The sequence below is a fragment of the Magallana gigas genome, chromosome 2 (assembly GCF_963853765.1).
Source record: "Magallana gigas chromosome 2, xbMagGiga1.1, whole genome shotgun sequence".
NCBI lineage: Eukaryota > Metazoa > Mollusca > Bivalvia > Ostreida > Ostreidae > Magallana > Magallana gigas.
The window spans coordinates 9,939,125-9,952,061 of record NC_088854.1 but is presented as its reverse complement, the minus strand read 5'-3'; the positions used below and the strand labels follow the sequence as shown (position 1 = coordinate 9,952,061).

At 34.9% G+C, this 12,937-nt stretch overlaps 1 protein-coding gene and 1 long non-coding RNA gene across 2 annotated transcripts; both read right to left on the bottom strand.

Moving 5' to 3' along the window:
- Positions 1–195: 195 nt before the first annotated feature.
- Positions 196–4,928, bottom strand: LOC105324365 (uncharacterized). The gene is made up of 2 exons (XR_010710732.1): positions 3,955–4,928; positions 196–1,566 (listed from the first exon to the last, which is right to left on the bottom strand). It is a non-coding gene; the product is annotated as an uncharacterized lncRNA (long non-coding RNA).
- Positions 4,929–5,597: 669 nt separating this feature from the next.
- On the bottom strand, positions 5,598–12,665 carry LOC105328271 (uncharacterized). The gene is made up of 7 exons (XM_011429054.4): positions 12,504–12,665; positions 11,219–11,382; positions 10,823–10,951; positions 10,317–10,421; positions 9,495–9,663; positions 7,351–7,461; positions 5,598–6,232 (listed from the first exon to the last, which is right to left on the bottom strand). The coding sequence occupies exons 1-7, from the start codon at positions 12,508–12,510 to the stop codon at positions 5,613–5,615; spliced, it is 1,305 nt and encodes a 434-aa protein (XP_011427356.3). The 5' UTR covers positions 12,511–12,665; the 3' UTR covers positions 5,598–5,612.
- Between the last annotated feature and the right edge of the window lie 272 nt (positions 12,666–12,937).

The following is a 12,937-nucleotide window of genomic DNA, read 5'->3' as shown; positions in this document are numbered from 1 at the left end:
ACATACTATTTAATAGCATAAGTATCGCTGCATAAGAACTCGCAACACAAAGAATAAACATTAAAGTTGAATTATTTCGGCAATGATTAATTCATTACTATCCCCATTGGTGTCTATTAGACAAAACAACATCCCCTTACTTAAACTTTGCTTTTTATAAAAGACCACAAAAAATTTTTGTTTGTTTTAATTATATGATTATTAAGCTTTAAAACAAGCATGATAAAATATAGCATATAAATAAACTAATAAATAATCACAAGGCTATTTCGTTTCTACAAAAATAAATATGGCAATCACACATGCGAGCACGCAACACTTAGTACAAAGAAATCAATCGACTGATTGCATTAAAGATCACCAGTTTCAAATAACTAGTTAATCATATTCAGCTTGTATAATTAATAATTAAGTACACGTTCATTTCTAAAGCAGTTAAAACGATTGGAAATCAGTCCCGAAGGAACTCAAATCTGTAAAACACATATGTACATGTAAACGCCCCTCGTCCTTCGGCAAATTTTGCACAAATAGTGTGTGAGAAAACATGTTTTCCTCAGCTCTGTCATTCGTGAGAAACTTGAATGTCTCAGTTAAAAATGGCTAAGACATACTTGGGTTACAAAAAAATTATATACTTTATCTCTGACTATCACGTGGATCGTGGAGTTTTGGCTCATGCGATCAGCCCTCTTTGGTGAATGCCACGAGATCCTAGAGAGACTCTCCGAGATGATGCTCCGAGGTTTCGTGAGCCGAATCCACTCCTCCTGGAGTCGACGACAGACCTTTGTGGCTGTTGGCGTATGTTCAGTCGAGTGGTTTGGAGACGAGATCCTCTGTTAGAGAACTGGGGCTGGCTGACACCTCCGCTCCTGCCAAGTGTTCTAGTCGAAGATCTTCCTACAATATCTGAGAGTGCCTGAGAGCCTGAGTTTTGTCCTCGGAATGATGTCAAAAATGAATCTCTAGAGTTCGTGTCAGCTCTTGGGTTCAAGCTGATTTGACCTCTGCTAGACGCTGAAGAACCCACAGAAACTGATCCGGAAAACCCTTGATGCCCGTCAAAAGATTGCTGTTGTCCTGAAAATCCTTGTTGTCCAGAAAATCCTTGTTGTCCTGAAAATCCCTGTTGTTGTCCTGCACTACTCTGTTGTGCTCCAAATGACGGTCCAACCATTTCTTGTCCTAGAAACCCCGAGGAGGATCCCTGGTTCATAAAACGTTGGGCAAGAACTGAGCTGTCCACGTCCGACAATGGGTGATCGATATCGAAATCAATGAATCCGCTCATAGGCCCAAACCCAGGCATGCCCATTCCAAACGATTGTCCATTATTTCCAATAAGCCCTTGACTTGGCATTTGACTAAGGGCTGTTCCCAATAAACTACACAGTACAAACACTGAAAAAGTCATATTTACTATAGGGCAGACAGACCAGAAAAGCGACCTCCGAGGAAATGTCATTCGTTTATAAACCCTGGCCCCATATGGGTAATGGTACCTCTGCTATACCTTTTTGCGTTCCAAACCATTTTGCTCTTTCGGTCCACTATTAGTCAAAGCTAAGGTATGATCAAGTTGGATTTTAAAATGAAGAAGGAACAATGTTTTTGGTTTTTTAAAATGTGTATTTATATACAATATTATATTAATAAAAATATTATATATGTATATATATTTCCCCTTGTTGTGCCTCGCGTAGACTCAGTCTTGTTATTGCGTAATTATAACATGTTTTACTTTATTAACTGTACCTGTGCATGACCTGCTATGACAAGGAAACTTTACACGTGTAATTATGTCGCGGCTAATGATAACGGGTCACCGACACAATGACCACTGTGTCTGGGGAGAGCCCTCTGACGCAAGTACGACAAATAAAATCAACAGTTTTACAAGGTGTCCGACATCTTGATTTTAAGTGACTCAATGAAAATGCCGGTCGTAAAACAGTATTTTCGCCTCTGACTGAACTGTTAACTTCCAAATTATTATTTTTCAAGTATTTCATAAAATCAAAGGTTTAAAAAAAAACGTTAACCGGTTGTTTTTTTTTAATTTGTATTACATGTACCATAATGACAAGGAGTTATAAAATGCGTTGATACAATGTTCGTCGTCTACAGATGACCATGCTTTGATGACATCATCGTCAAATAGCGTTGGTCTTCGGGAACATAATGTTCATGAAATTGTAGGAAAAATTGTAATTATAATATGATGATACAGCCTTTGATTGTAAAAAAAAAAATACTCAGTAGATTTATAGATTAACCTCGGTACATTGAATATTCTACGTACATCGAATATTCAAGTTACGCTAAATGCTTAAATTATATATCAGGCAACAAACAGATGGAAAATCTCGACTTGAAACATAAATATTTTTAATAACAGATTTACTCATAGCATATGCATACACTTAATTTGTGATGTGTTTTTTGCGTGTTTTTGTAAATGTTTTTATATTCTACGGAATAATTGCTGAATAAAACAATGATTTCCATTTTGGACATCCATTGATTTTCTTTCTATCCCATAATGGTGGATACAATAACTTGTCAAATGCATTATTACATGATATGAATATATGTAAGATATTGGTTCCAGGACCCTAGTGCTGGTGTGAACATGCTGTCGCTTGACTGTGATTCTGGTCTTAGTTCATTCCGAGGGGCAATTTTTGGGAGTTGATTTTAATCAACTCTCCTATGCAGTTACTCAGACAAACCGAAAGTGAAACAGTGTTTGGACCTCAGCACAAATCATTGCTGCTGACAAGACTTAGTTCTTGAAAATAATTGGTGAATTCTATGTAATGTATGCTAAAGCATTGTTTTTCAAGGAAACTTATTTATAAACACCTTGAAAATAGTCAGATTTTAAATGGTACGAACAATTTAAATATTTTTTGTAGTCGTACAGGTATGTATTCCAACGCCAGAGTTCAATATAGTCTCGATCAACTCGACGCTCGGCTTTCTCCGTAAATCCTTGTCGGAGATTTACGGTGTCAGCCGAGCGTTTGGTTGAACGAGAACAGAGTTCAATATTGCTTGGATCCATATAATTTTCGAGAAATATTTCTATCACTGATACATAGTTTGATTGAATTAATTTTATCTTTAAATATTATTTAACATTATTCATATCGGGGTTTCTCGACATTCTTGTCGAAAAAGTCCAAAAATTCATATTATAAAAATGTGCGTAATTCAAATTAGAATATACATGTACTTGTCATACAAAATAACATATCATTGATTTTAAAATAAATAAACATCGACAAAATCAACTCCCGTCAGTTCTTCAGTACTTTGATTACTTCTTGGTTGCAATGAAACAAACACTGACTATATGTATACATTACGATACTGTCCTCAGCAAAGGAATACATGCAGTGGCTTTTTTCCTCGCCAGTTTATGCATAAGTTACAAATGTTTTGATAAGGATCATGTTAACTTTAAGTTAAAGTATCAGTGCTAATTTTCTCACCATCTAAGGTACCTTAGACCCCCCCCCTTCCCCTTTCAATCCAACAAAATTAGTCTACTCGTGCGCAACGTGCATAACTAATAGCCTGTTAATATGCAGTTGTATTCATCAACTGTATGTTTAATCTCCCCCAAAAGACTCGTTTCCATTTATTTCCAAAAATACATAAATGGACAGTAAAAAACCAATTAAACCTCTAGATTGAAACATACCGGTGTATTATGAATCATTAATCTAAAGCTGATGGTTACTGAACAGAAAGCCAATCCGTACGCATGCTCTATATATCCTCTACCTTAGAAATGTGCAGCTTCATAGACAGAAGGATGTATTACAATACAACCTTACTTGTATTGTTGTTATGTATGTACTAGATTTAACCTGTGCGGTTGATGGGGTTAAATAAAAATAATTTGAAAAAGGGGAGATAATTAAAGTATTGCCCCAACCTTACCATGCCATCTATATATCACCCTTTTTCTCCAAACGATTTTTTGATTAGACTTTAGAAACAAAGGCCATCATGGTATTCTCTTTTCATCCACTACTCTTCGCACATCCTCATATTTTGATTCTGGAAAATGTGTAAAAGTCGGAACCGAAGATTGTTTACGCTTAGAACAATGTTTCGACTCCTTTTTGTAACAGACCTACAATGCACGCATTTTGTTTTACAAAACAAATCAAGAGTAACCGTTTTCTCAATGTCTTTACAATCACCCTTACAGTTCATTCCTTTTTTGAGCTGTCATGAATATCACATCAAAAGATATCTAAAATATGGCACAGGTATTTCATATGGTTATTATGTAAATTTCTTGCGCACATTTCACAACACTTAAGATATTCAAATCTATCCCCATGAACTTTTAAAATGTACGAGTATGTACAGCGATTGCTAAAAGCCCTTTACACTCCTGCTGCAAAGAGCAATCAGAACTTGCTATAATTTTTAAACCGCAGTGGTGTCGCAGTAAAATTGTGCAGTTTTATTTGATTTTTTTAACGCAATGAAAATGTTACGGCGTCCTGGCATGATTCTGGGTTTCCATGTAATTCTAGACGGCGATTGACTGAGCTCCGACCGTGCGTTCATCACATGTTAGAAGTTGTCATCTTACGCTTCACGGTGTGTACAAAGCGCTTACTGCGCGCACAATATGGTCCTTTCTATAGGATATAAAAACGGGAATTTTTTGTCAGTTGCTAATTCGTTCATCGTGACGAGCAACGGCAGAGCTAACAACGCAACACGGTGATTCCAGCGCGTTGACAACGCTAATAGACGCGATAGTGACGACAAAGGAGCCCGTTAACCGTAGTAAAGCTTGTTGTGGTCGCTGTGAGAACGCAATAAAACGGATTATAATTCGCTCAAACTCTGGAGATGCGTCATTCCCAGATAGATTTCCGCGCAAGCGTAGTTGATTACCATTGCGTAAAAATTGCGATCATTCGCGTCACTTGAGCGCCAACAGTTTTAGTGGCTGCTTTACTACTATATGTTGACACATATTCATATTGTATTCCCATACGTAGTACGAAAGCGTATTGGTGCAACGTTTTTGAATTTTTTTTTAACCCATTCTTACTTTAAAGTTGGAATGTCGTACTTTAATCTTGGATTTCCAACGTTAATCTTGAGATCACAACTTTAATAGTCTTTTTGATATTACGATAAGTTTCTCAGTGGGCACTAATACACTTCCGTAACCTAGTTCTTAGGTTCATGGAACACTATAAACAACATTTAGTTTTGTTCAGAAAATATCATGGATTTCAACATAAATAAAACTTGCATTTTGATTACCACGAAAAAAAAATCGTTCTCTATTTCGCTTAAGCACCAACGGTTAACCGTTTGCTGCTATACCGGTTAAAAACGGTTGTAGGACAGCCTTATCGAGCCGACACCGTTTAATCCGATTCTCTATACTTTTAAAATAAAATACCATGAATAAAAATATGCTTTGAATAGTATATTTTTATGATTTCGCTTTTATTCAGACAACGCTAACGTGCGTTATTCAATTTTTCAGCAAACAACACGCTTTTATTGCCGCCTCTCCGTCAATGACTAATAACCAATTTGTTTTTTAGAGTAAGAAGATTTTATTCAGGAACAAACTGGTACTCTCCACTTTCCCCCCCTTTCTTACTAAGCAACCTTATGTTAGATATCACCATTTCCCTATTGACAGCCTTACACATATCATATACTGTGATAGCTGCCATAGAGGCACCAGTAATGGCCTCCATCTCTACCCCAGTCTTTCCTACAGTTTTAGCCTCACATTCAATATAAACAGAGTAGTTGTGTTTGTACAGTGTCAGGTCCACTGATACTTTACTCAGTCCAATGTTATGACATAGTGGCACTAGCTCTCCAGTTTTCTTGGCAGCCATTATCCCTGCTAACTGAGCCACAGAGAGAACATCCCCTTTCTTGGTTTTGTTTGCATCGACTAAATAGAACGCCTCTTCTCCCAAATAAATAGATGCACAGGCCACTGCAGTTCTGACCGAGTTTTCTTTGTCGCCGACATCAACCATTTTTGCTTTGCCGCTACTGTCAGTGTGCGTAAGGTTTTTATCTCGCACTGAGGAGGTATGAAAGCTCCTGCTACCAACTTGTTCCTTCCTCGCCGTGGACCAGTGCGACCAGAGAAACGGAAGTTGTTTTGGTGCTGAGGTTGTCAACAAGACATCTGTGGTTCTTGTTACATCATAATCTGAACAAAGATAAACCTTGTCTTACTCTCAGATGCATAGGCATAATTCACTACATAAATCCAGCATGTTCACTGCATCAGTTTATTATCTAGTACAATGTCAATTAATTATTAATTAAAACACCAATTTTATGTCATGATTGTGTTTTGTCCATGAATCAACACATGAGATACGATACAATTCAGTTTCAAATAACATGTAATCATGAATTGTTACATTATTATTAAATGATACATTTTTTATTTCAAATGCATTGAAATTGCTGTCATAAAATTGTTTGAACTGAAGAAACAATGAAATTGTTAAACTAATAATATGAGCTATAGATTTTTACACCATTTGGACAGGTTTCACAGCATTATGACTCAAATCGGATGAATATGAAACCCAGCTACAAAATTCCTATAAAATTTTCATAAATTATTTATAGTCCTTTTTTCAAACCAAACTCATTCAAAGCAATATACTGCTTGTCTGAAGCTGCAGTAGGAATAACTACTCCAATTTAACAAAGCTTTACATGCTGTATAACTAGTAAGAGTGTTGGAAATCAGACACATTTACCACTACATGTATATTAATACACAATTATTATAGAATATATAGCTTTAGACATACAGTAAATACAACCCAGGACTAGTAGAAGATAACACCTCCACAAAACAGGTTCAATCTCTGATTAAAAATTGATTTAGAGCAGCTAAACTAAATCAAAATTGACTGAGGTTTTACCAGTTAAGTACATGTACTAATGATAATTGGATTATATACATTAGTATCAGTACTCGCATAATAGTCAAAGGACAAATAACAAGAAACCTCATAATCCATTCCTGATGTTCTGTTACAATTCATAAAAATAATTCCAAACTGAGTATAATAATCAACGGAAAAATTATTCAATCTTTTTCCTCTGGTAGTAATTCCCCACACTCAAATCTAACAAAGTCGGTCACTGTCAGGTCGTTCTCGTCCAAAATTTCCTTCACTGTCACTTCCTCGTCCAGCGCGTACTCCTGGAACAGAAGCTGGGTCTCTTCCTGTGTGTTGGTAGAAGGCTTGTCCGCTGGGTTTCCTATACTTAAGGGAGAAGAAGCAATTATATGTTGGCAGAGACCTTTGGTGACTGTTTCTATGGACTCCTCTGAATCTGTTCCTGATGTATGCTGTACACTCAGTAGAGTCCCAAACCTTCCCAGGTGACAGTCATTAATAACCACCTTCTTGTCTACAAGGAAGAAATATATGAGAACGTTTTTAATGCTAGTAAAACTTGTTGATGTCTTAGAGGTTTACAATTTCCAACTAATCCCTCACAAGTTGTGCCTCTTTGATACAGTTAGCAACTACATTATGGTACTCAGATAGGAGTGAACAATGTTCATTCCTTAGCAAGGTTTGATAACTCTCAACTCTGGAAATTTTAAAGATCATAGAATTTGGCTTTTACATTAGAAAATGTGCATTTGTCCAGTGCAATTGTACAACAGGATTTTATATACATGTAGTGTTAGTATTCATTAATGACTCTGGCTTAAAACAATATTTAGAAATTTACTCTAAAACGCTCTGAAAAGATCATTGCGACCTCAGTTTAACACATTTTTTCTTTCAAATTTGAAACTCTTGACAAGAATAAACAAAAAACATTCATTCTGCACCATTATTATTAATTCTTATAGCTCCAAATATTAAGATTACCGTATTTCCAAATTTTGGAACACAATAATTTTTAACCGCTCTTGTACATATAAAGCATGAAAAATTGACAACATCGAATCATTTAAATTACTACTTGTGTAATATAAGTCATATTTTGATACATTTTATGACTTTTTCTATAAAAATATAAAAATAATATAAACTAGAAAACTGACCAGTCAGGAAGGGCCCCGCTATGACAATAACTATAGAGAAGTGAAAAGAACTTTGAATTCCATCCTCTTTATATTAACAACGATGAAAAATAAATGCCCAGCATAAGATGTAAAGAACTGCAATAATAGGATCTCATGATTTGGAGTTGGATATGATTTTCATCCAACAATTAAAGTGTTTTTTTCTTGAGCCTTAGTGAGGAGATAAAACACACAAGTTGGATAAAAATCATATTATACTACAAATCATATGAGATTCTATTTATCCCATGTTTTATACACCACAATCAATGTTTACACTGTTTATAAAACTCTACATTATTTTACTTCATTATGCCTATGCAAATCCCGTTGTAAAGTCACAACTGTGGGATATCAAAAAAATATCCAATGAGTCATATCCATGGGATAAAGGAGGTTAACATTGGATGAAATAAAATTTGTTAAAAAAACCTAGGCTTTGCCTCAACTTCAAACAAAAATCACTTGCAGACACATGTGTACAGTAATACATAGAACAGATAAAGATGGACCTTAGATTTTCTGAAACAGGCAAGATAATTAATCTCAGTATTTGGACTAGAATGAAATATATTCTTTATCAAATACCATCCTTTAAACAGCGGTAAAACTATTAGGGTGCAGCTCATGGAATGAGAGTTTAATTTGCTTCAAAACAAACATCAGTGCAGACAAAGGTGTTCATTAATCTCGATATGACAGATAGAGATAAGCCTCTAAATTTTCTGCAGCAGGCAAGATAATTAATCCCAGGGGATTAATTGTTCTGCTCTCTCATCCTTTTCTTCTAAATTTACAATAAGATTTTTTTTTCAGAAATGACAGAATGGGGTTATTATCTGATTACCTGTTAAAATTAACAGCATTAAGGTAGAAAAAAAATGAAATAAATAATTAAAAAATAAAATAGTGTGGAAGGTTAATTAATCCCAAAGGACAAATATTGCACAGCCTTCCATGTATACAATGGTAACATTCTCAGCAGTTATCTCTCTTTGCCCATTCATTCTCAGCAGTTATCTCTCTTTGCCCATTCATTCTTATGCATAGTTAGGAATCTACCCCACCACCCCAGCTCCAAACCAGAAGACATAGAGAACCAAACTTAGCATCAAAATATGTATTTCTGCCTACTGAACTACCATACCAAATTAGAACTTGATTGGGCAACCATAAAAAAAGTTATTAGAAAAAAACACGAAATTTGTGGACGGAAGAGTGACAGACGGACGGACAGAAGGACGGACGGACAGAGTGATTACTATAGGGCACCCGCAAATCCTTGCGGGGCCCTAATAATAAATAATAAATATAAAAATAATATATTTGCATAACAAAAAGTTGGTACATGATTTGTTCTCACCTGAGTTATGAACATACGAGTTCAGAAACTGTCCCTCTAATTTAGGAAGGAATATAGCCCGGCGTAGGCGCATGTTTTCACCAATGGTACCAACCTCCAAAGCTACGGCATCAGACATTTTTTTGTCCTCATAGGGCAAGTCATTTACAGCATCATGTTGTAGGAATTTCTGAAAAGTTATAAAAGTTCACTATCTTTGAAAATACTCACTGTAGCTCCATAAGCATGAACTTCATTTTCAGTTGAGCATGAACTTCATTCAATGGAATGTTGTCCTACTGACTAACAAAACCCAATGCTGAGTTAAACATTAGCAAAGTTTTAAAGTTTATTATAATAATTCTATCTCCCAAAAGAGAAGTTACAGTAATACTTAAAGTGGCAGCAATAGCTTAAAGAGCAAAGAATTTTACTGTAGCACAGAAAATTTTCTATTGTCAGGCATTAGATATCTAACTGACATGGCACAAATGATCGATATTTAACTGTAGCATTTGTACATAAGAAAAAGCTGTAGTTGAAGTTTATCTTTTAAATATGAAACTTTTTTTTATCTCAACTCCTCCTCCCCCCTTTAAATTTTGTAACCATAATATTTTTTCTCTTTGTGTTCCAATTTCGATATATATTTGCTCTCTATTAGTTTGGATCCTCTTTCTTCCTGTACAGACTATAATCCTTGACAATCTACATCAAAACACTAACTAAAAACACAAAGCATCCTGAAAGTGTTGGTTAACAAATGCTTACAACAATAACTCATAAACAAGAGCAGTAGTGTTCTAATCAAAATAAAGGAAGGAAGTCCCTCTGATTTTGAACCTTATTTGTATCCTGCTGTAGGTTGTCGTGACAGGCAGTGGTGAGGCGGTACACCAATTCCTGGAACTTCTCATTCCTGGCCACAAAGTCTGTCTCACAGTTCACCTAAATCAGTCCAATAAAACAAGATTCATCGATCAGATTACAGGGTTGTCTAAACTGAGTAAAATATCAATGGTTATCAAACTGCTTCCATTCAATATGTCTTTATATCAATCAACTTCGAACTATTTTGGCATAATAGTAGTGCATTTGTATTCAAAAAATATGTACAGCATAAAGCATACTAGGTTTTTCGAGTTTTTTCTAATGATTAGATAATAGGACTAAATTAAAAACAAAAAGGACTCTACAATAACAAAAATATCTCATTATCTATAAGCACAAGCCTAAACAAGGGTCCAAAGTGGTCACACTTTAGGCACTGAAACAGTCATGGCTGGGGCATAATAATGAGTAAGCCTGAAAAAAATATCTTACAAAAACCTGAAGCTTTGATTAGATACCTCAACCATGGTGGCTCCTGCTCTGGACTGCAAAACCCCCACCAACCCCTGGGACATCGGGCGGGACTGTAACTTGTCTGCTTTGGCCCAACCTTCTTTCTGTGCTTGTTCTATCAACCATTTTTCTGCCTGTACAAATATTGCGAAAAAAATAAATGTATCTACTTTCAAAATTCCTAATTCTTATGTAATACTAGAGACATTACTTCAAGTTCATGTTGTCATTTAAATCTTAACCATGAAGTTTTCCAGTGAAAGTTATGGAAATTAATTTTCTTAAAATATTTAAAATACACAAAATCAATAGATGTCTTTGTTTTCACGATACAAATAGCATGTATAAATGACAAAAGCAAAATAAAATTATTTCAAAGAATTAATATTGTTAAAAGGAACCTCCTCTAGGTTGTTGTCAAATTTCTCAAGTGCAGCTCTGCAATTCTTCAGTGGTATACCCGTTTTCTTTCGTAGTTGGCTAAGGTTACTTTTAGCAGCCTGAGCAGCACAGTAATGTCTAGGGAAAGTTTTCCAAACCAAGTTTACAGTTGAGAATAAAAACCCTAAAAATATATCAAATATTTAAAGTATATCAGAAAATAAATGATTTGGAAAATAATATAAAGAGTTATATAAATTAATTAACCATTCATAACATCATGGTTCTGATATTACTGTAGTGCATTTACTGCAATATTCCCTTTAAACTTGTTTTAGAGACATGTTAAGTATTAGTAATGTTAAGTAATATTGTCTTTGTATATTCCTATAAATAAAAGATTAATGAGAATTATTGACTCTTCCAAAAACATCACCAAGTCTTACCAATATTGTCAACATCATGATGTCACAGCGTTACCATAAAAATGATTACAAATGAATGCACATGATGTAAAAACGATATTGTATAGACATTGTTGATATCTTATATTGACAATATCAAATTAGTAAGGTGAACTGGATATAAATAACCAAACAGAAAGTAATTGTAGTTCATTTTGTATTACGCTTAAGAAATACTCATTATAATGATGTTAAACAACAGGGCAAGTACACTAGCTTACTCTGGCATGTGTACTTCATAAACCTTCTTTTAAAAAAAAAATAAATGCATAAATTTTGCACTCTTGCAATTCATTTTTTTTCTTCAAACATTAAGGAAGCTGAAAATTATTAACATGTTTTTTTTTTTCACCAAAAGATTAACTTTATTCACAAAACAACATGCAACATGACCTCTTTCTTCTCTAATTTGTTTTCTTGCATACAAGTGGAGAAAAAACACAATTGGAGCTGATGAAATATTTATTTCTTCAAGAAAGAGGAGTATCTACAGACTAAACAGTGGGTGTCAAAACTTCAATCGATGGACAGTGACCAACCTGATTAGGGGGCAGTGCTGATAGTGATTTGGAGTTGCATAATTTGAGTCGTTACTGTACATAACAATCATTACAGCTAGTATATTCGTTTTATCAATTTAATGACCATCAATTAGGCCATCATACACTTCAATGATTTGTAGTGACGATACGCAATGAATCAAATGAATCAAATCAAACTTCAGCATATAATGCAACTCCTTATGCTACGCTGAGACTTGTTCCGAATTTCCTCTAAGCACATTAGGTACAGTTACAAACATTTAAAAAGTGCCTCCGTGCAACAAATATGTGATACGTACGTCCCATATCGTATCTTTTTCGTCGTTCTCCTCCCGTCTCCTGGTCAGGTATTTTTTAATACACAACCTAAATTTTACAATTCAATAGACAATTTCGCAGGTCACAAATTGACAAAACAACATGCGTTTCGAGTCTCGGTCTTTTACCTTTCCGATGGTGTAAAATAAACGACGCAATCCGAAGAGCGTTCTGGTATTAATCAAAACTCGAACCAAACTTGATTTGAATTCCGGAAAGACCCCCCCCCCCCCAAAAAAAATTCTCAACACACCAAATCAGTGATGACTTTTTTTTAGGTAATGTAGTGACATAAGTACATTGCATTATTAAATTAAGTTTTGTTTTGTATTTATTCATATAGATGTTATAATAATAAAAAGATCTAACGAAGGTTAAAGAAACCGTAAACTGGGTTTGCCTAGGTGAAGTTAGT